At 39.1% G+C, this 26,597-nt stretch overlaps 2 protein-coding genes across 4 annotated transcripts in view; one reads left to right on the forward strand and one right to left on the reverse strand.

Moving 5' to 3' along the window:
• The window catches only part of EMILIN2 (elastin microfibril interfacer 2), a 53,388-nt gene that overhangs the window by 22,536 nt on the left and 4,255 nt on the right, over positions 1-26,597 (forward strand). The window contains exons 5-8 of one of the 3 annotated variants that reach the window (XM_077352670.1): positions 2,147-2,596; positions 3,535-3,576; positions 5,132-5,260; positions 7,837-8,223. In XM_077352670.1, the coding sequence (XP_077208785.1) occupies positions 2,147-2,596; positions 3,535-3,576; positions 5,132-5,260; positions 7,837-8,174 (959 nt within the window). In that variant the 3' untranslated portion in view covers positions 8,175-8,223. Of the gene's footprint in view, positions 1-2,146; positions 2,597-3,534; positions 3,577-5,131; positions 5,261-7,836; positions 10,661-26,597 lie in introns of those variants that run through there. The other 2 variants (XM_077352671.1, XM_077352669.1) reach the window with 2 other exon arrangements.
• The window catches only part of LPIN2 (lipin 2), a 35,957-nt gene continuing 18,499 nt past the window's right edge, over positions 9,140-26,597 (reverse strand). Inside the window, exons 7-20 of the mRNA XM_077352672.1 lie at positions 25,822-26,158; positions 24,914-25,013; positions 21,567-21,754; positions 20,137-20,230; positions 19,747-19,816; positions 19,079-19,168; positions 18,583-18,662; positions 18,135-18,276; positions 16,494-16,642; positions 16,111-16,197; positions 14,542-14,694; positions 13,509-13,623; positions 12,570-12,673; positions 9,140-12,229 (exon numbers count right to left, since the gene is read on the reverse strand). Of these exons, the coding sequence (XP_077208787.1) occupies positions 12,085-12,229; positions 12,570-12,673; positions 13,509-13,623; positions 14,542-14,694; positions 16,111-16,197; positions 16,494-16,642; positions 18,135-18,276; positions 18,583-18,662; positions 19,079-19,168; positions 19,747-19,816; positions 20,137-20,230; positions 21,567-21,754; positions 24,914-25,013; positions 25,822-26,158 (1,854 nt within the window). The 3' untranslated portion in view covers positions 9,140-12,084. The remainder of the gene's footprint in view (positions 12,230-12,569; positions 12,674-13,508; positions 13,624-14,541; positions 14,695-16,110; positions 16,198-16,493; positions 16,643-18,134; positions 18,277-18,582; positions 18,663-19,078; positions 19,169-19,746; positions 19,817-20,136; positions 20,231-21,566; positions 21,755-24,913; positions 25,014-25,821; positions 26,159-26,597) is intronic.

Here is a 26,597-nt window from a genome sequence, read left to right on the forward strand (position 1 = left end):
TCATAACTCTGTCATTCAGCCTATTCAGCTTGCTGGCCCACTGATCTCTTCCTGTAGCCTTTCCCTTGCTGGTGGAAAGTGCTGTCAAGGTACAGTCAATTTATGACGCAGCTTCCCCTTATTCTCCAAGAAGGCACCACTCTGCCAAGGAAGGCAAAACTCGATATTTTGTTCTTAGACGTAGATAATCTTACATGTACTGTGAGTGATACATACATGTTGAAAGCACTGCTCTTCAGGATGAAATCCAAGGAAGCTCTGTTCTTAAGTTGTAATTTCCATATATTTCTCTGATTTCTGTGCAAAGTGCAATTAGTAAACGCTACAAGGAACATATGTTTAATATAGAAGAAGAAGAAGAAGAAGAGTTGGTTCTTATAAGTACCTATATCAGAGTTCAATATGAGTATGATCATCCCTTTTTTTCTTCAGTGGCACAAACATTAAAACTGGATCAAAAGGACATTCTTTATAAATGTGTGTGGTCTTCAGAACAAGTTAAATACGTACTCTTGAATATCTTCATCTGAGTGCAAGCAATACCCTAGTAAGCCCTTGAACATTTCTTTTAAATTTCAGTTACTTAATTATTGGTGGGTAAAGGGGTGGTTACAGATCTTGCTTTGCTTAATGCACATCTAAACTAATTGCTTGGGCTCCAGGACAAATTATTGGACACTATATCACTTTTGTATTCAGAATAGCATAAATCTCATCTTTTTACATTTTTGCAGCCTGGTTGATGATATGGAATAACCACCCCACTGTTCATTCATGACTGAAATAGTCTAGCAGTATTCCACTTTGTAGTGAGTGTCATTTAATCTATATTGTAAGATCTAAGAAAGTAGGTGACGCTTGCTAGCAGAACTGCATATTGTCTTGGAATGCACAAGTATTCTGGCCATGAGAGAAAAAGGGGGCCATGTGCCATGTTAGCAGACAATCTGTTTCAGGCATGAAAGCTGTGAGAGGCCAGTTAGACTGAGGCTGAAACTTCACACTAGCTTTAGGAACAGCGAAAGCTGAATGGGGCGAGAGAGCGCCCAGGTAAATTATATGCTGGGAGTTGTGTGGCAGGAGCATCCACAACCCTAGTAACAATTATTGTACTTCTTGTTCGTTGTCATTTTGGACATTTTTTTAACAGAGGCCCTGCACCATCCTATGCCTTCTCATTCTCTCTGTAGTCCAGTCAGACAATAAAGGCAAGGGTTGCCTTTTCCCATATTGCACCACTGGGTTGGTCCATGGACGAGTTGGAAGAATGTGGACTTCAGACTGCAAGGAAGGGATGGCATTTTTGAAGTTTCGCATATAAAAACTCTGCCCCAAACAAGATAAAACCCTAATACTCTGGATGGAAGAAGGCTTAATCCCAGCTTCTTCCCTACTATACTTTCCACAAATAATTCTTTTTCCAATAGGGAGATTAAAAATGGATTCAGTCCTACAATCTGAAGTGCTACATTGCATTCTGCCTCTTCATTATCACTTCTGTAATGTCCGCAGTTTTAGACAAGACACCCCTCCATGTAGATAACTGCTTTAATTAGTTAGTGGGTCGGTTTCCTCATCATATGCTGCAATTGTTAGTCTATACCCTACCCTACCCTATTGTATCTGGTGAAAATGTTTACCTGCCAACTGTACTGTACGGGTCTCATAACTTCACCACTGAGCACTCCTTATATATTCTTTGGCTGTGATCCAGCAAGTTCATTCTCACATGCTGGTGCTGGGCTTCCTCACTGAAAAGACAGATACCAAGTTCTCACTATGTTTGGTCTTGTAAGCAGCTATGGGAGCTCACAGTCTTTTTGTCTAACAGCCTGGAATGTATTTACAGGCTTATTGCTTATCACAAAATAAATGTGTGAACATACTCATTAGTGAGAAGCATAGAATTCAAGCTGAATGCCAAAAAGGAAAGAAGTACAAAACTATGCAAGATCGGTAGAGACTTCTACATCGTTTCAGTGGCTACTCTACATTTCTGGAACAGTTTTTAACATTTTATATACTACTTTAAATATTAAAAAAATAAGGTATAAATTTTTAAATGTAATGTGTTTTAATTACTTGCTATGTTTTTCAACTCAAACTGACATGTGTTGAGAACTGAGAGTTTCCTTTCTACAAACAGAAAAGCCATCAAGACTTCCACCAAGGAAATCCCAAGAAAATGTTCTCCTGACACCATCAGATCCAAGAATACCACTGCAGCCATTACAGCCAGGAGTACTGCCAGCACCGTCAAAACCAAGGGTACCACTACAGCCACGTCCAGGAGACCCTGTGCCACCACCCCACCCAAATATCCCTTTGCAGCCAACTCATCCGGAAATAATACAGCCACCGTTACAAGGAATCCCTCTTCAGCCGGCAGATCCCAGAACTCCTCTACGGCCTTCGTTGCCGGGCACATCACCTGGTTTATCTCTCTTACCTGGTTCATCTGGGATGTTGATGGAAACTGGGCAGGCTGGCCCTCCTGGCACCCTTTTAAAGACAGGAAGAGCACGGTCAAAAAATATAGATGGTCAGGATGGACAAAATAATGTGCCTGTTTCTGAAGGCTATGCCGGAGCACCTGGTGAGCAAATAAAACTTTTTCCCCTGAATGATCTTTATAATATTACCAATATCAGCATATCTCTATCATCAGTCAGAATCCAGAGGTCCCTTGTTCTGTGAGGAAATAAATGTGCCAGCATAGATTCAGATGGGTCACGTTAGCCTTTGTCTGAAATTGTAAGTCAGGAAGCTAAAGCTGACTTGTGAACTAAAAGTGTATATCCTTTCTACACTGAGATAGTAATTACTGCAGTGACATGTGAGGAGGGGCACTGAGCACAAACTCGATGCAAGTGGAGCTTGTGTTGCTGACTATTACCACATTGTTTCTAAAGCAAGAGAGGCTCTAGCAGATATCTGCCAAAATCACCATTACCAGTGTACTGTAGTTTAGAGGGGATCACACTGCATTACAGCAACACAAAAGAATGGGATGGGTTTAATATAGCCTTAATTAAATGGGATTATGATGTCAAGTATTATCTGGTCTCTTAAGAGGAATATTGGGCCCTGGGCAGGCCAGTCTTTATAACTCCTCCTGCTCCCAGACATCAGGTTCATAGACTTTTACTGTTGAAAAAAAAATCCTCTTTGGGAGGTGTGTGTGTGTGTGTGTGTGGGGGGGGTGATTCTTTAGCACAGGTGTGAATGTAGTTGTAGATCATAGCTGTGGAATTCCTGGTCTACAGAAACAATGTTTCCTGTTCCATTTCTTCTTCTGGGTGAGGACATGGGAAAATTTCAAACATAGCATGCCCCCTGGAGAAGTGGCTCTATAAACCCATTTAGATAGCAGTAACCCATCATCTTAGTCTGGACCGAGGCCACTCACTTCAAAAGCAACACTCATTTGAGGAATGCAGTGTAGCGCTGGAATTAACCACATTTGACAAGGGATGAAAGGTACTGTCGATGTGTGAATGTTTCAACTTTTTCACTTACTGATTTTGATTGCAGGATATCCAAAATCACCACGACGTCCAACTATAGCTATACAAGGTAATTGAATTATTCCTCAGAATTTCTCAGCAATGCTGCCTGAAACCTGCTTTCTAGTCTTTAATGAGGCAGTTAATGCCATGAATCCTTTTTCCAATAGATATTATCCCCAAAATAAAAATCTTCCAGTAGGGTCACATAAATATGAAATTGTCCAGTTAATTATTTTAAAGCAGACCAGAGAAAAGCAAGGATATATATTTTAAAAGTGCTTCATTTTACATCTTAAAATTAAATAATTCAATATTCTTCTTCCAGTTAAGATGTGAATCCTAGTCTCATTCTGAAATTGGAGATAAATCAGTACAATGGATAGAAAAGCAGCATGTACTGTGTTACACAGGCTTCCTACCCAGAAGCCCCAGCAGCATCTGAACTGCATAGATTTTGCATAATGCCATGTACACAAATACAAAGATCTGCATCTAGTTCATTTAGTATCTCAGGGCTAAACATGGAGAGACTTCAATCAGCCAACCCAGAGAGACTGAGACGTTGATTCAGTTAGAAACTATTCTGCTCTCATCATAAAGCAGTTGATTGCTGACATACTCCAGACCTCTATCTGAGCAAGTGACTGCTGGTGTAAAATATGCAGAAAGCACACACTGCTGCTAAAGTCCCAGGTCAGTCCAGCTTGTTCATATTAGGATGTTGCATGGGCTCAGTAATTAAGACATTACAACTTAGTGCTCTGAAGTCACATTCAGGTTTCAATTAATGAGAATCATGATTACCTAATTAAATATTACGTTGCATTTTTTCAGACTGAAGTAACAAATGAAAGCTTATCCCACCACCATGTGCAGTTAATGGTTGTGTATTTATATATGTAGAGACTTATAAATGGGGAACCTGCAAGGACTTTTTTTCTTTTTTGTTTCCTTCTGTCCTTCCCAACCCACCAGTCAACTGACCTTTATCTGTTCTCCCATTTTCAGCATTCCTTCATTCTGGCAGCCTCTCCCCTGGAAAAACTGTGCAGATCTGGCCACTGGGCTGGGCCAGGCCCTGTTGCACAGTGGGGCATTCACAAGGATGTGAAGTGGAACCTTACTTTTGCCCTGTATTCCCCCCTCCCCACACTATTTCCTCTGTCCCTCCTCCTGGCAACCCTGTTAATGTCACCTTTCCTTGCTTCCTTTTCTCCTTCATACCCATGAATCAACCAACCTTTCATCTGCCCCTCATATTAAGCTATAATTATTTATTTGGGGTATTTTGTTATGGGGTATTTAGTGTTGGAATTTTTACTGATGATTCATTCATATTTTTAGTGTTTTTAGCAGGAGCTGTACCTGTATTATAAGTGGGGTAATTTTTTTCTTTGTATAGGAAAGGCTTTGTGTTTCACAATTAGATTAGGAAATATTTTCTGCATTCTGACTATAGGCATTGGGGAAACAAGGATAATGCCTGGCTGACTCACCCAGTAAAAAGACTACTTGGAAATATGTGTTCTTTGCAAAAACACCAGTTTTAGGAACTGAAAAATTATTTTCTAAATACCAGATAAAGCATCTCTAATCTTTTTGTGATTATTTTTGTATTCCAGGAGCAGCTTGTACTTCACTGCTATCATTCTCTGCTGGTCTCACCCAGAAGCCTTCCCATAATGAAATGGGAGTAGTGTACTTTAATAAAGTGCTTGTAAATGATGGCAACAATTATAACCCTACGACAGGTAGGAAAAAGTTGCATAAGGGATAGAAGTCATGGGGCTCTTCAGTACATTGCAGTGATTGTTTTCAGTGACATCAGTTTGTGCTGACCTTACTTGACTGTATTCTAGCTTAGCTTTTAGCAACTTGGCAAGGACAGCACAAGCTGATGGAAAACTGCCACTTGTATTGGTGGAAAGAGATGCATGCAGAGAATATTAAAACACAAACTCATTTCCTCAAATATATTGAACTCAGTGCTGTTCTTTGTAGGACCCTTCTGCTTTCTTCCCTCCATTGGTTCTCGCTCTTTGCTCTTAACGAGTTTTTAATCCATAAAAGAACCCGTCCTCTTATCCAGCCTCCCTCAACTTTTTTTATCATTGAGAAACCTATGAAACATTCTTCAGCCTTTGATAAACCCCAGAAGTGGCATGATCATGCAGAACATAGTTGGGAAGTGTAGCTGTGTACATGCCCACCCGGGGCCCCTCCCCTTCCCACCCCCTCCAGGCCCATCATTGGCCATTTTGGAAGGGGGAGGCAGGTCGATATCACCATATATGCTCCTATCACCCAATAAATGTGTAACTTTTTTTTAATATCTAAAAAACTGAATTAATTTCCACTCATTTGGGAAACCCTTCCATGGCTGTCATGAAACCCCAGGGTTTCATGAATCCCTGGTTGAGAAAGCCTGCTCTTATCCCATGACTGCTAAATTTCCTCAGAGGTCTTTGGTGAGGTACGTTGTCAAAAGCCTTTTGAAAGTCCATGTATATGTCTACTGGGTCACTGTTGTCTACATGCTTGCTTCTGTCTGGGCAGTTGCCCTGTAGTTAGTAGTAGTAAGAGGTAATTCAGTCAGAACATAGCACCAGCTGATGTTTGCAGATGACAGGGGTAAAGCATCCCACATTTCAGCTTCTTTGTTTATCCCGCGTGCATATTTTTTCCTGTTCAGTAGGTCTGTACATCTTTCCATAAAGGAAAAAGGCAGTCCGAGGGATCTGCCCAGCAACTGCTGACAATACCAGACTGCCCTTTTCCTATTGGTTGAATATATCCCACTCAGGGCCAATTGCCTCCAGCTTTCAGAAGTGAGTCTTCAGGGGTCACAGTATGCCATTCTCCCTCCCACACTTCTTCATGGCGCAGCCAGTACCTGAGGCCATGTACCAGCTGCCAGGGTGGCTGGCATTTGGTGCTTGAGCCATCTATGGGGGGTGGGAGGAGGCACCCTTAATCCCCCTCCTTCCTTAGCAAAGCCCAACCCATCTCCCTCAGCTGCACTTATTTCCCACCAGAATGGCTGTGAATATAGGTCCAGGCTTCTGTGCCTGGCCTTTCCAGAGGTGGAACAAATCTTGGCCCATGCTCCTATCCATATCTGACATCTTGGGTAGTTGGTGGCTCAGATCAGTAATGGAGTGAAAGTGCTAAGTCCCTATGCCGCACCTCCACTTCAGCCACCACCTCTGAGGAGTCGATCCAGAGCCATGAGTGGGGGTGCAGGAGGAGGCTGCCTATCTGGGAAAAAAACTAGGAGGGTCTTGGGTTCAGTCTCTGTCCAATTAAAAGGCTTTTAGTAATGGGACTAGCTCAGCTCTGCCTGGAAATTTGGAGAGTACCTGCCATTAAGAGTAGAATGCCCTGACCTAGATGGGCGTTTGCAGATACCCCCCCCCCCCAGAGCAGCCATTTTTACCTGGAGAACAGATCTTTATAGTCTGAAGATATGCAGTAATTCTGGGAAATATTCAGCCACTACCTGGAAGTTGCCAACCCCAGGGTTGGAAATATTCCTTGGGATTTGGAGTTGGGGACTCAAAAGGGCACAGTGCCTTGGAGTTTCTCCTCTGGAGCAGCTATTTTCTCCTGGGCAGGGTGTCATAGCTGTGTCCCACCTGGGCAGTGGGTTTTGGTAAGCCATTCATACCAACCACTACCTGAGAGCCAACTTGGTATAGTGGCTAGGAGCATGGATTTCTAAACTGGCAAGCCAGGTTTGATTCCCCAATCCCCCACATGCATCCAGCTGGGTGACCTTGGGTTCACCACAGCATTGATAAAGCTGTTTTGACCAAGAAGTAATATCAGGGCTCTCTCAGCCTCATCTACCTCACAGGGTGTCTGTTGTGGGGAAAGGGAAGGGGATTGTAAACTGCTTTGATACTCCTTCTGGTAATGAAAAGCGGCATAGAAGAACCAACTCTTCTTCTAGAGCCCATTGTCTTTCACACACCACCAAACCAATAGCTGATGCCCATTGTGCATTCAGTGCACAAGGAGCTTTACTACCAGTTTTACATATTTGCATGTTAACACCCATTGCATACAAGGCCTAGCAGTATGTTTGTTGTGGCATGCGTTGAACTGCTCTATTCACTGAATACTGCTCTGTTTCAACTTGTTCAGGCTATCTTGGTGGACCCCAAATATAGCTTAAAATCAGAAAATTTCATACATGAGGAAAGGACACTTCACACGAACAATTCCAATTAAGGGACCTTTCTTCCTTCTGTTACTCCATTTGTATAAATGTGGTGAGAGTGGAAATGGTAATGGTGTTAATTCTATATAACTTGCCTTTTTGCAGGGGTTTTCACAGCTCCATATGAAGGCCGTTATCTTATCACTGCTGTCCTAACTCCTGAAAGAGATGAATATGTTGAAGCTGTGCTGTCTGTTTCCAACACAAGTGTCGCTCAGCTCCATACAGCTGGTTATACGAGAGAGCAGCTTGAATATCACAAGCAGTCACCAGGAAAACGAACTTGTGGTGGAACTGGGACTTTCAATCTTGTTCTTCACCTCAAAGCTAGAGCCGAAGTAAGCATAGTTGTTACTGGGGGAAAGCTGGCCTATACAGACTCTGATGAAATGTATTCAACTTTCAGTGGAGTGTTTCTATACCCTTCTGTTCCTCATGAATAAGATACGTGAGAGATAGGGTAGTGATCTGGAAAGCAGCAGCAATAAAATGGTAAGCCATTTTATTTCCTTTTCTACCTTCAAGACTTTTGTTGTGTAATACACAAAGGGTATCATGGCATGTCTGAAAATGCACCGTCCCAGGAGCCTCACTGGCTATGGCTTTGTAGCAGATATATCATGTCAGATCTAATTTATCTTCAGGTGTTTCCAAAAAGATGTGATCCAAACCCATGCTTAATTTCTTGTTGTGAAGCATGTGCAGTTTGATTGTAACTATTCCACTAATTTCATTATGACAAACCAGCATGTGTTCAACAGTCTGTAAACCTTTGATTTATTCTAGTCCCTTATGCAGTTCTGATTTAAGCAAAACATGGCTTATCAGTGTGCAGACATTATCTTTTCTTCTACATTTTTCTGCCCACGGACCCAGATTCATAGATATATCATAAGTGTGTCCATATCCACTTTTAATTATTTAACTGTGGTGTCAAATATCTGTCACTAGTTCAACATTAAGAATTGATCCAGTTCTGTTATGGATGTTTTATTCCATTAGTGTCTCTGTGATCACTCTTCTTGATGTCTTATCTTTTCCCTATTACAAACTGTTTTCATTTCATAGAGCTACTTCATAAGAAAAAATCAGCTTGACTGCACTGATTTAAGCCCCCAACAACTACCTTCTTACCTATTTGCTGTTTTCACAGAGTATTAGTCATAATGTTGGTTCAAAACCTGGTACAGATAGTTACCTCCCCTATATCACTTGCCTTGGTGATTCAACACAAAGATTCTTGGAGATTGTAGTTCTCCCATCAGCTAGAATGCATATATTTCAGATAAATCAAGACTAGTCCTCCTTGCATCCCATGCAAGACTAGTTCTATTTTATTAGGGTGCAGGAGTGTCCACCGAAGTCTAATTTTGAGCTCTGTAAACAGAAATTACAAGACCACAAGCAGTAACATTCTTAGGTAAGGTTTTATTGTTGATTTAATTAAACACATAAATGACTTATTTTCCTAACAGATCAGTTTTTACAAAAAACACTGTACTGGAATGTTCACCAATTAATAATTGAGCAAAAGTAGATCAAAGCAAAAATATTCATAACACAAGTGTCAGTAATTAAATAGAATATACTGAAGAGTTCTGTCCATTTAAAACCAACCAAAATGCAGATTTGTCAGAATAAAAAAGACTTAGGTTTTGCTGATTAACAAAAGCAATTTGCTTGACCAAAAGGCAAGCCCTTAAGTTATTGATTCTAGTATATTTTTCCTCTTAAATTATTTTGCATTAATTGCCTTCAGGAACTCTTTTACTGTGGGCATTTTTTTACTTCGATCTCCAACTTACATTCCATGTTCATACTTACATAAATTGAATCAATTTAGAATTCCCCAGTTGAAGTATCATGTCGGAGGGCAGAATTCTTAAAACATTAATTTTATTTATATTAAAGAGTAATATTTTAAAGCATCACATCTGCCCTTGAGTATTAAGAAAAATACTGATGTACTTAAAAATTGATTGGTTCCTCCTTAATACTAGTTTTGAACACATCAAAGAAATAAGAAATCCATACCCTTATATACTAATAATACAAATAACTGATTGCTTTCTTGCATAATGGGCAGCGTTTACCTTGTTTATTCCTATACAAATGCTGCAAGGATTTAGGCTATGATTTCCCAGCCCCTTACTTGCAAACTGTCATACAATTTCATGACAATTTCAAGTTGTAAGTTTTGCAGCACAAGCTGCTCAATATGTTTCCAAAGTAAAAGGAAATGCATTTAAAAAACAGCCTTAAAATGGCTGCTCCCCCCACCCCACCCCGCTCCCTAACATAAATGTCCAGCTCTTTCATGGAAAGAATTAGCTAACTTGTGCAGATCTGAAATAGACATAGTAGACGCTTTGTTTCACAATACCAATCTGGAATTGTCTATTTCCCCTACAACAAAGAAACATTAAGGAGGAGTTCTAAGCAAAATTTTGTGAATACTGGGGGCACAGTCTACCACTGGAAAGCTCTAGAGTCACTGAGGTAAAATCCAAACTTAGATCTCCATAACGTTATTCAAATCCAGATTTCAACATTGTAAATAACATTATTTTTAAGAAGTGCATATCTATTTCAAATTAAAGTGACGTTTGGATCAAGATGACTCGAGCACTCTTCAGCATTAAACATACAAACAAAATCTTCCCAGTCTATAAGCATAAAATAATTTTAATTCCAGAAGCGTTGTGGAAATGATTATGGTCAAAAACGTGGATCTCTCCACTCTGATCACTTTTTAAATGAACAAATTCCAGCTATTGAAATGAATGTCATCTAGTACAGTATACTTTTGTTTCAATGGTACTGTACAATTTGCAATTCCCTTGGACTGGAAAAATGCATTTTGTCAAATTAATTTTACCAGGTTGGGGAGGGAAGATTATAGTTGCCATAATAAACTACACAGCCTGACCATTGTTAAGAATTTCAATGCCTAGAATATGCTTTGCTCACATCTAGTGATCCTAGTTCTTGGGTGCATTTTCTGAACAAGTTCACTGAAGCCACAGTTCTCTGCTAGCTTTGTAAGAGATCCTAAGGAGCTTGGTAATGTTTCCACTAAGAATAACAAGAGCTGCACGTAGCCCTTCGGCGCTGTTAAACAATTTCAGGAATTATTGGAGCTGCAAGTTAAATCTAGTTCATACATGGCAAAAGATGCAGTTTTCATATATTTATATGGACCTTCTGGGTGATCAGGAAAAGCACCAGTCATAGCCAAGTGGTGCTAGAATTTCACCTCTGCGCCATCTAGACCTAGCTAAGTTCAAGTTACTGATTTAAAAAAAAATTCTGGCTAGTATTGGCTTCTTGGGATGTACTGCAACAGCCTGGCAGGGGGAGGGGCTATAACTTGCCAAATTGCTGTCCTGCTTACAGGCAACTATCAATTAACATCTGTCTGCAAAACTGAAGGAATGTAAGATAGATTAAATCAGGATTTCAGTTGCTCTTGCACAGACTATGCTACCAATACATAAAGCAGCTGATCAGAACTGATCATTTCCTACTTGGGGCCCATGCCACTTCTTCTGAAGAACCCCGATACACAGAGTTCTGGAAAGGCTTAACAGTAGTCCCAGTTTTAAAGACTGATTATATACATTGCTTTTTTTTTTTTTTACAAGAGTTTTATCCCTGAATGTTTTCCAGATATTTTGCTTCCTGACCTATGCAGTGTATCAACTGTGGCCTCAAAGACTTTTTTTTTTACCTTGCTATGGATTTCGAATTTCATATAGCAGCTAAATAAGCTTTATATATATATAATATATATATAAAATGGCATATTTCACAAGTAACAAAAGGCATATTTGAAAGCCCAATCACTGTGGGCAAAGAAATTATGAGTATGTGCTAATACAGTACCATCTCCACTTTTCATCACAACTCTCTGATGCAGCAAAATGACTATCAAGTTAGTAAATTCTTAAGACATGAAGGAATTTTAACCATGAGAATCTGATACAACATCTGAAGCAGCCTAAGTAACTGAGTACTAGATATGATTCCTATACTGGGCCTAATAGTGTCTATATCAACTAGTGCACAAATCACCACATGCATCCAGTATGGTTTGTATATATTAAACTGTAAAGCTGCCCCTAAAGTCCCACCTTTTTATTGTTTTCTAATCTCTCGGTTGTCTGGTATTTAAAAGAACAGTTAGCATTCCAATACCTTATTTAACAAGGATACCTGCAGAATGAAGAGATTAGGCTTGCATTATACTGGCTTGTACCAAACCTATGACATTTTCTGTATTTAATAAGACATATGGTACCAAAGGATAAGGTGACCTTTCCCTAGAAAGAGGTGGTTTGTGAGCAATGCTGTTCAAACTAAGTCTTCTACATTCACCTCTGGAAGTGGTTCTCTCCAAAAGCAGAAGGAGCTGAATTCTGGACACACAAAGGCAGAATTCTGTTCCTTATTAAGAAGTGGAAACACATGTTCTACAAGTTCACTGAGTCTGTAATACCTGCATTCAAGAATAAATAAGAGAAATTGGTATTCATAGTTTTGATGCCATGCTACAATAAGTGCCTCACAGCCTTAAGACCCAGTCCTGTGACTTCTTATTGCTCAAAAGAGAGCTCAACTGAAAGCTCCATTACTCCAAAGTCTGTGTGATTATATAGGATCATAAACCAAGAACACAGTTCATGCACCCAGCTTTTTGGTTTAATCAATGTAATAATTTAAATTTTAAATAGATGAGGCCAACAAGTAGACAATGTACTTTCCTGAAATTGCATTTCTGCTCAATCAATTAAGTGATGCAAGTATTTTCTGATTGTTTTTTAAAATCCTATACTTACGAAGACTTGTTTCCCTTTGTTTGTTCTTGGATTAGTTCACCCTTTGGGTTGACTGTGAATATTCGACAGTCAGGAACTCCCACTTGCATGTAGGCATATACATCCTATAGATTACAAGAAAAACAGAATATCGTGCAGTTAATTTTCAAGGCTGCACTGACAATCTTATAACTTAACTAATGCCATATTACAAAACTCATGTAAGTACACTCAGAGATACATGTATAAATCTGACAAATAAATAGACAGGTTCTATGTTCACAAGCATGTAAATATTTTTTTTAATTCCCCAGCATCTACTGAAGAACATCTAACAGCAGAGTAGGTCCAAGTTGACAGAAATCTAAGGAAGTTTGAGGTGAAATGGAATGGAAATCAAGCTTAATGTGCCATTGGGGTTTCAAGTTCCCAAGCCTAGTTACAAGACCTTTAAAAAGATGAACATTGCAAAAGTAAAGGAGAGAAGTTTGTTGTTAAGAAACATCAGTCTTTTGGATCAGGTGCTCAAGGTGGGGGGGGGGTGAGAGAGACAGCAGTAGCTTCACATTCTTGGTCAAAACCATTTCCTTTGGGGTAGTCATGTTGTAGAACAGGGGTAGTCAAAACTGTGGCCCTCCAGATGTCCATGGACTATAATTCCCACGAGTCCCTGCCAGCGAATGCTGACAGGGTCTCATGGGAATTATAGTCCATAGACATCTGGAGGGCTGCAGTTTGACTATCCCTGTTGTAGAATAAGTGATTTAACTACTACGAAGTTGGATGAAATGAACATACAAGAGAAGTTATGGGTATGCTGACAAGGTTAGGTCTGAAGAGCAATAAGTAATTTATACTTTTTTGTTAAGCCATTACTAAATTACAAAAACTAATTCTATGCCCACCCGTTGGAATGTGAAAACAAATATTTTGACATTGTTAGAATGATAGCAAACTTACATTAGGTCTGTTTCCAAAAGCAGCATAGAAAGGTTGTTCACACGGACCAAACAAGTTCTTGATATCATTTAAACACTCAATTTTGAACTTCTCTGGCTTCTTTTCTATCACTTCCCTGAGGGGAAAAAAACATGAACTATAACCAGTCCCACATCATCTCATCTATTTATGTGTGGTCCAAGATGGTATTTGGGTACTGCTTCTCTGAACTGAAACGCTGTTACTAAATACTGATATTCACTTTTCAATTGAATAATGATCGGTTCCTAGTATTCTGTATTCTGATTGTGGAAAAACATCAGCATGCAATGAACTGTAAACAGCAGCACTTGTTCTCCAGGATACTTGAACTTTTAAAAAGATGTTTTCCTTGTAAAGGTGTAACTACTGCAAGTTCCAGTACAATTTGTCATAAAATGTTCATCCAAGTTCATGCCTTCCTCCCAAGATCTAACTTCAATTTGAGAACTTGAATATTCAGGATACGCATCCCATCCTACTCTACCATGCCGCATTCTCGAGTGATGTACAAGAACACCTTAAAGCTAAGTAGATTCTTAACAATTAAGGCCACCAAACAAGTTTAGACCTGTCCTACTATGCCCTTCCTCCAACGTATGAATAGCCCTGCTACATCAGACCAGGGGTTCATCTAGTCCCAAATCCAGTCTCACACAATGGCCAACAACAGGGCACCGAAGCCTTCCCAATGTTGCCTTAAGGCTCTGGGATTTAGAGATCTAATGTCTTTGAATGTGGAGGTTTCCCTTCAGTCACTATGGCTACTTCCACTTTTACTGACCCACAAGTGAAAAAGGATCTGTGTTATAACCACTGCTGTTCCTATTCAGCACAATCCTTTTCAGTGGTAATTTAAATGAAATATTTAGAGGTCACAATTTAATGAAGAGCATGACAGACTATCATACCATGATGAAACCAAAGCTACTAGAAATGACCAGTGCAGATATTCTGTTCCTGAAGTCACAACCCACTACTCTAAAGATATTAATGATGCCTTTTGTTTACATACCTATGAAAAGCAGAGAACAAACTGCTAGGAGACAACATCAAAGGCCCTCTGGGCAGGATTGTTCCTTTGTCATTGACCCAGTGCAAGTACCCTCTTGTCATATCTGCCATTCCAATGGCACGAGCAGAACAATATAGAAATTTGTAGCCATTCCTAAGGAACAAAATGCACTTCACTGATATTTTAGATTAAGAAGATTTAACAAGGTAAATTCTTGTAACACTAAAAGGTCCCACTCAGGGGTGGCAATCCTCCTGCACTTGCAAAGATGAGCCAGCTCTACCCAAACTTTAGCCTACAAAACAGCTGATTTGAGAAGAATGTGTTAATGAAGGTCTTGGCCAGAAACTCACATACAACTTTGTAATTTACAATTATTTGTAAGCATCCATTTGTGCAAAGTCATTTTAAAATGTTCTTAAAAGACCATAAGGAGATTTTTATTTTGTCTTTAAGATACCTAGAATGGTACAGCCTTCTACGTTTAAGGGCCATGTGCAATAATTAAAAATTGCTATTGTATTTCCCCATCTCATCTGCACCAAAGCATGTTTCTTGTGAAAATTTTGCAATATTGGTAAGGGCCTTTAAAATTAAGCACACAAACTAGAAGAGAAAATCATGCCACTCTAATACTTTTTGTGGTTAGATATAGTACATCTGAATCTTTATAAAGTTGCAAGGTTTAATTTCCCCCTCCCAACATTTAATTCTCATAGAAGCAGACTCTTGCAGAAGTTTGCAGTATTAAGGACATCACAGATTTTTAAAAAAACAAAACCCTCAATGAACAAAGTTCTGAAACAAACCAAGACTTTTATACTTCTTCATAGCACTGAGTGGGGCTCAGTGCTGGGCCTCACTGCTCTTCTGCTGCTGCCTCGGTTGCCCATCTTATGAGGCCAAGTCCTGCTCTCCTGAGGGCAGGACTGGCCTGGGAAGACAGGTGGTGGTGGCTGCAGCAAAGAACTGAGCACGGCTGATCACTGGGCCTCACTGCTCTGCCACTGCCACCTTTGCTCATCTTCCGAGGCCAGTCCCACTCTCCTGAGTGCAGGGCTGGCCTCAGAATATGGGTGGCAGCGGCACAGCCGCTCCCTTGGCCTCCCTTCCTCTTCTGGTGTGCTCCCTGGCATGGGACTACAGGCATCACATCCATAGCCATTTCCGTTTCAGGGGACACACCAGAAGATGTGTTCCACATCAAAAACAGGAAGTTTCCCTTATGGGGTAAACCTGGTTGACCTGAGTTTCTGTATTATAAGTCCTCCTGGTGCATATCAGAGTGTACAGCTTGTATTGCGAAACCAAGTACCAAGGGGACTCTGCATGTTGAATATTTAACCAACATACTTCAAGTTCCGGTTATATTCTTAATTAAAATATAGTTTCTAAATAAAGTACAGACTGATACAGTTGAAGTGTAAAATATGATAAATTCAGGAGATTTTTTCCAGTTAAATATACCAAAGTTCTGCAAAGCCAAAGTACTGATGATTAATCATTAGCAAAATCAGTATAATAAATTATTTCTATGTCCCATAACACTATTACAGGCAAGATACTCACTCGTTAATAGAATGGTACAGTTTTGCAATACCCTGATGTGTCCAGTCTTTACCGAGTTGTGGCAGAATCTGTCCTAAAGCATCAGACCTAAACCAGGCACAATCATTAGAACAAGAGGCACAGATGGAAGCATTAATCAAAGCAGCTATAAAAAGACCCAGCACTGCCTACCCACTAGTTTCTGTGATTCAGTAATAAGTTAGCCGTTGACATACTCTAACCCATTACATTAGATTCCAGCAAAGATTTGGAGAGAAGTGGGGGGACAGAAAAGAGCATGCAGAAATGAAACAAAATTGCTCATGAATCCAGGAATTCTCTCAGTTACAAACTTCTCAGCCTTATGGAACAGAAACAGATGGCAGCACAGCAGTGTAGCTTACTTCGTTATTGTCCCATCAATATCAGAAATGATGACTTTGTCATTCCAGTTCCATAGGTATATCGTTCCTGCACAACGGCAAGTCCCCTGATACTGCGTTGTAATGCTGAACACAACGTCATTTGGGCCACCTCTAAGCTTCAGTTTTGCCTTTAAAATCAAAGAGAACAATTCAAGTTAACAAAAAAGGAATGCCGTGTTTCTTTTACAAAAGTTTTTACATTCCAGTAACTAAAACTATTATTTTATTATAGACAAAGAATTCTTCCTCTTTCTACAATCCAGTTAAGCCAAAATACCAATCTGCACAAGGTTGCCATCAAAATCATGTACTGAGATAGAGTGGATCCACTTTACAGCATAAACTCTTAGAATCATGTCAACATCTGCCCCCTCAAGGCTAACTGAAAAACCACAGTTTATCTCTGGAATAGAAACAAAGCAAAGAAACCTATTTCATCAAATGAATTTGTTGGATTGAGGTAGGGTGATATAAGATTCACATCAATCAAAGTAAGTTAATAAAGATAAAAGAATTGAAGTGCCTATCTGAATGAAGTCTAGGAAAGCTTTACCATTTTGTATATTATAAGATCTCCTTCTTTGAAGCTAAAAACCAAATAAAAAAAAATCCAAATAAATAAAAGCTGCTGTTTATAGCTTGATCCTTTAATTTAGCTTTTCCAATCTGTAAAGACTACCAGACAATTTAAAATGTGCAAGCAAAGGACCAAAATTCTAAAGAGCCTGGGAACTACACAGACATTAATCTTTTTTGAGCTGAAGGCTGGTTTTTTTTTAAGCCTTTATTGTTCTTGAACAAAGAAGGATCTAATCAGCCAAATGATAATCATTCTAAGATGCAGGAAACAATTCCCACAAAAGGACACTTAGAAAAAAAATCACTTCTATTGACAAGACCTTTTAAAATACCTATTTGATATTTCTGTATTTATTTGTAATCAGTACAAAAATGGAGATAAAGTTCTGATGGAAACGCAGTCCACAAGTTGCACTGTAGTGCCAGAACTATTATCCCATATAGTCTGAGGAAGTGTGCAAGCACTCAAAAGCTCACACCCCGAATGAATCTTTGTTGGTGTTAAAGGTGCTACTGGATTTTATTATTTCCAATATAGCATGCTTTTTTTTTTAATTGACATTTCCTATAAGGCCAGCCTGACTTTAGAAGCTAAGCAGGGTCACTCCTGATTAGTACTTGGATGGGAGACCACCAGAAAAGTACGGGGGTGCTACACAGAGGCAGGCAATGGCAGACCACCTCGGTCAGTTTCTTGCCTTGAAAACCCTACGTAGCCACCAGCTGTGACTTGATAGCACATTCTACCACATAATCATGATTATCAGCAACATTAATATGTGCTGTTGTTCCTATAATACACATAAATAGCACTGAACTAAAATATAATGATAATAAATAAGGGGGAGAAGCATTCCAGTGAAGGAAGATTTTTCTAGAAGTTGCAAGGATAGACAAGATCCCAGAGGGATTAACAATTTACCAGGATAATTCTTCAGAAAAAAATGGCACATGGACCTTTACTTTTCCAACTGTTCTCTCGGAAAGGTCTGTTATATTAAATTTAGGACTATTTAAAAGCATCAGGATGTCTATACTTACAATTTGATCAGAAGACAATCGTAGTGACTTCTTATATGAGGTAGAATTTCCATGGCTTGGATGTTCAACTGAAATGGAATCTGTTTTCAAGGATTGTTTCAGTTCCTGTGATCCTTCATCACTAGAAGAATCATCGGTAGGCCTAACAGGATATAAAAACAGTAATAAGATGTATCAGGCTATTCAGAGCCAATTTAAAGAAATACTCAGGTATTCTACATTCTAACCATCATTAAAGGGGGGCAAAAGTTGTGCTCTTCCAACATTTTCTGGTTTTAATGCTTCTTCAATTATTCTAATATTTTTGGAAACAGCAAAATGAACAGATTTAGTATTCCAAGTCCTGATCAAATGTATCATTAAAGAAGTGCTATCTAGCAGCAAATTCCTTTTTTTTCAAAGGTCTGGCATTCACTCAAAAGTATAACCTCAATTGAATGAAACGTACCGGTTGTCAACTTGTTCCTTCATAGTAGCTGATAGGTCACTTTTTGGAGTTTCTGATTTCCCTTCCTTTGTCTCGGGAAGCTAATAGATGAAAAAACATGTGAAAACATCAACACATCACCCATCTTCACTGCCACCTGAACTGAAAGACAATGTGCAATCCACTCAGTTGTGACTATACGAAGTCTTGAAATATTCTCATTCCAAATTCAGTTGATGATACGAAGATTTCATATCATCAGTCAAATTCAGGATAAAGTTATTTTATTCGTCTCATTTAACATTTATAAGCTGTTAATGTGGTATTAGCCTACCAAACAATGCTCCATATTAACAACTTCTCACATTGCTGAACAATTCAGAAATTAATATTGGGAAATTTAGGATATGATATTTGTCTCAAATAAGAGCATGTACTGCCAAGTGCCCTGATAGGCATGAAAAAAGCACTAATCAAAATTACAACAAAGTACGATCAACCCATGAATCACCTTTACCTGTTTAACTAAGTTGTCTTTTTTACGCCAGAACCACCATCTTCCAGACTTTTTTGGCATTTTATCTTTAATCCAAGATTCAACTGTAGCCTAAAATAATAAAAATGTCATTGGTATATGCCATAAGGCCCTGTATGGTGGTGGTGGAAAGGGCCACAACATCACCTCTATCATGGGGTTTCAAGGCAAGAAATGAATAGAGGTAGTTTGTTATTGCCTGCCTATGTTGTAAAATCTTATAAGATGGGGCTAGCTTGAGATATCCAGGCCAGGGCAATAATATAATGTATGCATGTATATCTTTCACTCCTTAGAGATGCTTAAACTAGAGGTACATAATTTAGGTAGAGAGGTATATGCCAGCATAGAAACAGCATACTAATTGCACACATATTGCTATTAGCCTACCTGGTCATGCTTTTCCCCTCACAATTACATAGATAAGATGCCTCCAAGTCTCTCCAACGGCAAAGAGGCATCTGAAGACATGATCTCCTGTAAGCATCCTGCCCTAGCTCTATGCCAGCTTTTTATCCCCCCTCCCCCATGGCAACACTTTGAGGACTGTGGGACAAACAGGAAGCAAAACCCTTCCCCTCCCTAAAATGATATTCTGGGCTCACATATTTTGGCATATTCATTTGTCCCCATCCAATTCACTGAATTACCTGTGGCAAACTCTTCTGGAACACCTGCAGGCTGAGAATCATGGGAGCAGCCAATGCCCAGTTATAGTACCTGTTATACAAAATACATTATGGATCGATTGCAAAATATTCATTAAAACATTAATAGCCATGATGCAACAGATCAGAGGAAACAGAAAATGATACTTATTTCTTGAACCTTATTCTTCCATCGCAGCTCAAATAGTATGCTATACATTTGTTATGATGTTAGCTAATAAGGAAATATTCGCTAAGTTTTGTTCACATTTATGAACTACTTTTAAAAGGGTGAAATAAAACAAAACAACTGCTACAATGCATATTAACTGGTCAAATTTATAGTAAAATATAGGAAAACCAATATTTAATAGAAAATACATGGAATATTACCTATTGTATATCCTTATTACCAGATTAGGATTGTCTATAAGTCCTGGGTTTTCAGCAAATTCATGGTAAGTAATAATATGCTCCATGAATTTTTCTGCAATGCAAGGACATTTTATCAGTTATTAAAACAGTTTTCTCCTTTAAAACACCACCTCAATGTAGTTCCTTATGTAGAAATTATATAAGTTATTATCTTTTTGCAAGAGGGTGCTTCTTCATTAAATGATCCTAGTTTAGATGCTACTCTTATGAACTGCAGAGACACTTAACTCTAGCTCAAAAACTATGCAACCGTATATAAAGCAAGTGAGAAAAAGCAAAGCAACTTTAGAAAACAGAAAATGCAGTTTACTATATAGTTCAAAATGTTCAAAACCTACTCTTGCAATTGACAAATACAATCAAGTTTTGGAAAATGGTCAGAGTTCTTGGGGCTTTTACTTTCATCAGCAAAAAGAGTTATCTTTTAATCAATGTTGGAAAATGGCACCACTTCCTGTTTTTGCACTTCTGTAATGTTCAAAGGAAGAGTGTATTCATTTTCCTTCCTTGGCGTATTGAAGTACCATCTGGCTGTGACTCAGCACATCCGAACTAGCAGAAGCCTTAGGTCTGGAGATTCAACAATGTGGATGTTTTGATAAGCTGAGTTAGGAATCACTTGCCACAGAGAAGTTACTTTTGGTGGCATCCCTGTAAACCTGTCCACAATCCCATTTTATTACATGATGTAACAACAGACATTGATGTAATGTATAAGAAGCTCAGGAGAAGTCAAACATGCAAATTCATTCAAAAACACACTTATAATTGGAATAAAAGGTGAAGTTTATTTGCGATCAAAAATGAGACTGTGCTACTGGATGCAGCTGTTGTCCCTATTATACTACCACAATATCACAACACAGTTACGTAAACATTCTTCTGAGTGCTCAACTCAACAGAATTAATCCTGAAAGTCTAGTGGAACATTCTGTTGCAACAGTGATTAAAACGTTAATTAAATGGTAATGTTAATACGTCCAACAGTATTAAAAAGCCACTTGCCTCTTAATTGCTTGAGTGCCCTACATATACATCTGTTTAGCAACAACTTGTTGAAATACAACTTTTGAAACAAACCTTCACTATCCTTTTCTAAAGTCTCCCATCGCTGTAAAGCCAACAGCATAATAATTTGTTCTAAGAAGACAGTTTGCCAATCTCACCATTCAAGGCAGCCTGTCACTCACATGAAGACAATCAGCTGTATTTCAACCGGAAAATGCCTTCAGGAAGAGAACCAATGGTCTATTTTTAGATAGCTCTACAGGATGGCTTTCGAAAGAGTTTTGATGCTGCACTCTGAGCCACAATAGTCAATTCTCTCAAAGCTATTTATAATATGGGCTTTCGTAACTACACTAAGAATTAAACCAATTCCTACAAACCTTTCGATATCTCTCCGTTTTCGCTAAGACCTCCACAAAGAGAGAGAGTGACATCAGGCAAGTCCATAGCAGAATCAGACATACACTCTGTGCCGCTGTCAGCCGCTGCACTTCCCACAGATTGTGGGGACTGTGACCCAGAGAGAGTATCAGATTCCACCCACTGTCTGGAACCAGGATCAGAGTCACTGAAGGAAAAGAAAGTGATTTTCAAATACACAACCAATTATTTTAAAGCCTGTCTAGTAAGAACGAGCCAGGAACACCTTGGTGGAGGGATTATTAGAAACTCTAGTATAGCTTTGGAATTCTGCTTTCAAGAAACACCAGGTCATGATGGTCTCTCAGATGTCAGAACTGCCTTGCTTGACTGGGTAAGAGATTCATCTAGTTCACTATCATCTCCTTTGGGCTTCCTAGCTGCCAAGCAAGACATGATGGAAATGAGAGCTGTATTGCTTCCAAATCTATGAACTTCTGTTGTATATTATGGCCATCTTCCATGAAGCTGGATAACATCTCAGCACCGTAATAAGGGCTTCCCACCACAAAAATGTTCTGCCTTCACTAAGTGAAAGCCTTAGCAGTGCATGTTGAAGAGACTGTATGAATGTTGTCATCTGGTATGGACTCAATATGGATAAAGTTTTCACATGCCATTATAGGGTGTAATTAGACAATTGTGGTAATGTGCTACAAAACAATGCATGTTCCACTCAGCAGCACTTACATGTCCTCCTTGGTGCATGGGAGGTGCATCCCTGCAGCAGTCATATCAAGCAGGTAGATGCAAGCTGGTGACTGCCAGTAGTTCTTGTAGAACTAAATTTTACTCATGAACAATGTATTGCATGAAGGAAACTAAGGAACCACAGAAGGAACTCTATACGGAAGGCATGTCACATTCTCTCTAAAGCCATAACAATCTAACAAGAATTTCCCTCGCATTAAAATTTGGAATGGAAGATCACGGAGGGTGAGGGATACAAGGTTTGGCATAATCTTATATTGTTCTCCTTTCCCTCCCCAAGTCATACAGCCTTCTTTCAGTCCTTCTGTGTAGCACAATTTTTATTTTTGGTGCATTTCAGAAGCACACATACAAAAACTCTTTGGGAAAAACAGTTTTGCCCGGGGGCCTTAGATTTGCTTTCAACAGTGTCTGATGTCTGAACTAAGTCACTATGGCAACCAGCGAGGCTTGATGAGCTATGAACGAGCAGCAGTGTGGCCATTTGTAAAACCAAGCTTCTGGCACAAACTGAAGAGATATCATTGGACTTAATATATGCCATGGATTTTTTTAAAAAAAGATCAGACCCTGGTTGATATCATAATGCTCCCCGGGGAGTCAGGGTAAAGAAGTATGCCCTGGCAGCTTACCTCCAGTAATGTTACCAGAAGCAAAGTTGGATTTCTAGAACTGATCTTGTAAAAAGCCATGCTGTTTTATATGTTTTTAGAAAATAATTTAATTTGCCAAACTCTAGTCCGGATCAATCCAATGGGAGTTCATTCATCACTTAAATAAAGGCAGTGAAAAACTATCCGAACTGGTTATACAGATTATCTTTCCCTTTGTTTTACATGTGCAAAACAATCAAAGTGCAGTGTCATCCTCTATACAGCCTTGAGCACACTCAGTACATTAGTGACGAAGAGAAGCTGCAGGCAGTTAGAGAAGCAGCATCAGAGGGATTTCACTATCCTCCTTCCATTATTTCTGTCTAGTTAGCCAGAGGGAGTTGAAAACATAGCCAAGCTGGTCTGCAAAAGGGAGGGTTTTTTTTTTTTGCATGATCAAGAGAGGTTTGCTTCTTTGTTGATTCTTCTTTCCTACTGTCTGTTTCTAATTGTAATACCACCAAACAGGGCTCTTTTCAAAAACCACAAAGGAAAGAGTTGGAGGAGGACCAAACAAGCACTTCTGCTTCAGATGACTAAAAGAAAATGCTTTCTGGTTGACACTATAAACTTCTGGGGGGAGAGAGAGACTAAAGAGGAGTTAAGATGAAAACATTATAGCAGCCATTTTATATTCTCTATTACTTGAGCCTGCAGAAACAGCATGGCTTACTTATTTAGGTGAGGAATGAAATAATAGCAGGGTGTTGTTGCTTTTTTTTAAATACCAGCTTATTTTTAAGGGTTTGTTCTCAGACATTAAAGAAGGCCTAACATGGGAATGAAAGAGTGTGAGACAACAGAAAAAAATCCAGAAAGTTGAAACGGAGCTGTAATTCAGAAGACAGACAAAATATGCTGGATTATTTAGGAACAAAAAGACCCTTAAAGCTTTCACAAATTCATTAATATTCCAAAAAAAGGTTTGGAAATTGTACATCAGGATTCTTGTTCCAATTTGCATACTATGTAAGTAAAAATGAAATTTTAATACATCCTGTGATGGATCCTACCAAAAAGTCTCCATGGCAGAAAGATTTCCATCAAAACACCCCTCTTGGGGAACCACATGTAGGGTTTAATAAATGAGTGACAACCTCCCTCAGGAGCAGCATGGGGGAGAGTTAAGACCTCTGATGTAGAAAGGGGGTATTGGCAAGTATTCCCACCTTGTGAGTAAATGGAAATGATTGGTCAGATCCAACTCCCTTTTTTTGTACACAATTCGTTATACAGATCCACTTTATTTTTTTTCCGTTTAACGTGAACTGCAAATAGTATGATTTATCTTGAGACGTGTGTTTATTTCACATTTCTTCCTTCTGATGTTATTCCATGTAGTTAATTTTGTATGTCATTAATTTTGACATGTAACCTCATGAGCAAGAATGTGCATATTTCGTACTACTTACAATATGTGCAAGCTCAGTGTAAGAGCCTTAACTCTTTCCATTCTTTTTGAAACATGAGTGTTTCTGTAAGAGCTCCTAGATCAAAAATTCCTTGACACTGCAATATTTCTTTTGTTTGTCCTCAACCGTCAACCAACCGTCAAAAAGTGGTTCCATTTTAGTGTAATGACTCAGTGCTTTCTCTTCATATTTTCCATGTTCGTACTTTTTTGTCCTATTTTGTAAGCTCTCCACTTTAATGTATTTTTTCTTATACCAAAATGCTTCCAACCTCTTAAGCATTCCTTTAGAAGGAAGTATTTAATCACTTCTAGAGATACAATTTTAACAAAATCACATCTTAACTCAAGTTGGGTTAAACTCAGGCAAAATTATACTTTTTGACAACCTTTCCTCATTAAAATAAAAATCCTAAACAGGACTACATTATTCAATGGTGCTTACTCTATGGAAAGTGCACTTAGAATTGAAGCCTTAAAGAACAATACATCACTGTGAAATGCTCAGCATGGTCTGCCACATTAGAAGTACCTCTTGGGAAAATAGAGAGCCGCAACTTCAGGTTCCAAAGCCTTCAAGTCATCCAAGTATATGTCATCAGGCCCTTGGTGCTGGCTTCTCTTATGTGTCCCTGGAAAATGTGTTCATTTAGAACAACTGTTGAATATATTACATTTTAAAATGCCATATGAACAGAACAGAAATGGAAGTTCCATGTTAATGTTCTAATGAAGAACACTTATCAGGTTAAAAAAGATGAACCAGCAAAATAATTACTGAATTCTGCAAGGTCGTTTTTATATGTTGCGCTGGAAGTACCTTTGAGTCTCTCTCATGCAATTTAAGCTAACATATTAATATGTGACTGAAAACTGAAGAGAGCCATTCTGAATATGAACAACTATCTAGCCAATATAGTTTTACTGTCTCCACTGCAGTTGATAAAATTAAAAGATGCTTTAAATGTTAAAATACTCAAAGGTCGACTGAGCTTACAATTCTTGGTGGGTGGGTGGGTGGGTGGGAAGCAGAGAAGCAAAGTGAGGTCAAGTGAGATGTCTCAAAAAAGTCCTTGCAGGCCTCCTACTGCACCGCTTGCCTGGCCTAGCTGTGGCTGGCAAGGAGAGGGGCTGTCAGGAAGAGGGAGGGAGGGAGGGAGGGAGGGAGGGAAAGCACAGGGGATCAGATAAAGCTCAGTTGGCTGGTAAGCATGAGGGAGACAAAGTAGCAGGAAAAGAGAAGTTATGGGGGATTTCAAGAAAGGGAAAGAAGAAATAGTGGGGTAGGGAATAACCTCTTCAAATTCATGCGGATCCCCTGCTTGTACTTTTCTAAATGAGCAGTTACAAACATGTTTTTCCTTGGAAAACTGGTTAAATATTTGCAAACTATAGGGAAAAACAAAAATGTGTTAAAAGAAGCCTTTTGAAGATTAATACCTTTCTTCTTTGATGGAGAGTCAAGTTTTGCCAACTGTTTAGTTTCCAATGGTGACTCTACTAATGGACTGGGAAGAATATCAGTATCCAATGCAGATGAGTCTTGAAGAATTTCCAAAGCACGTTCTGCCGCTGTAGAAGCAAGTCTGTCTCTTATATCTAGCTCCTTAAGGAGAGGATGAGTCCTTGGTTCGGGCTTCAGTACCATGCAAACTGAACTGTTCACCAAAATGTCATCTTCACCTGTGTCAGCACTGGAGATGACTCTGAAATGAGTCTTCTCTGTTGGGGTGAGTGTGACTGTTCGAGGATGGTCTAGTTTTTCTTTCTTGCTTACCTGAAAAGGAAAAGTGTTCTTTTTCTAAGCATGCTTTAATTCAGCATCTGTATGAGCCACTAAGATATTGTGTTCTGGTTAGAATGCAGGACTACTATTTTATATAAATATTTTATCTCCTTCATTTTAAAATAGATTCAGATAGGTAGCCATATTGGACTGAAGCAACAGAACAAAGATTGAGTCCAATGGCACTTTTTAAGACCAACAAAGTTTTATTCTGGATATATGCTTTTGGGTCAGTAGCTAGGTGCAGCCTTACCAAAATATATTGCTACTGTCTTTAAAAATACATTAAAACCATTATGAACTTAATACACTGAACTACGTCATCTGAAAAGTTCTACAAACAGCAACTGTGCAGCATCTTGGTTCCCAGTGTAACCAAACTAAGACCTGTGTCAAAGACATAATGCATCAGCACTTGCTCTCCTAGAGG

Source organism: Paroedura picta, chromosome 9 (assembly GCF_049243985.1).
Source record: "Paroedura picta isolate Pp20150507F chromosome 9, Ppicta_v3.0, whole genome shotgun sequence".
NCBI classification, from domain to species: Eukaryota; Metazoa; Chordata; class Lepidosauria; order Squamata; family Gekkonidae; genus Paroedura; species Paroedura picta.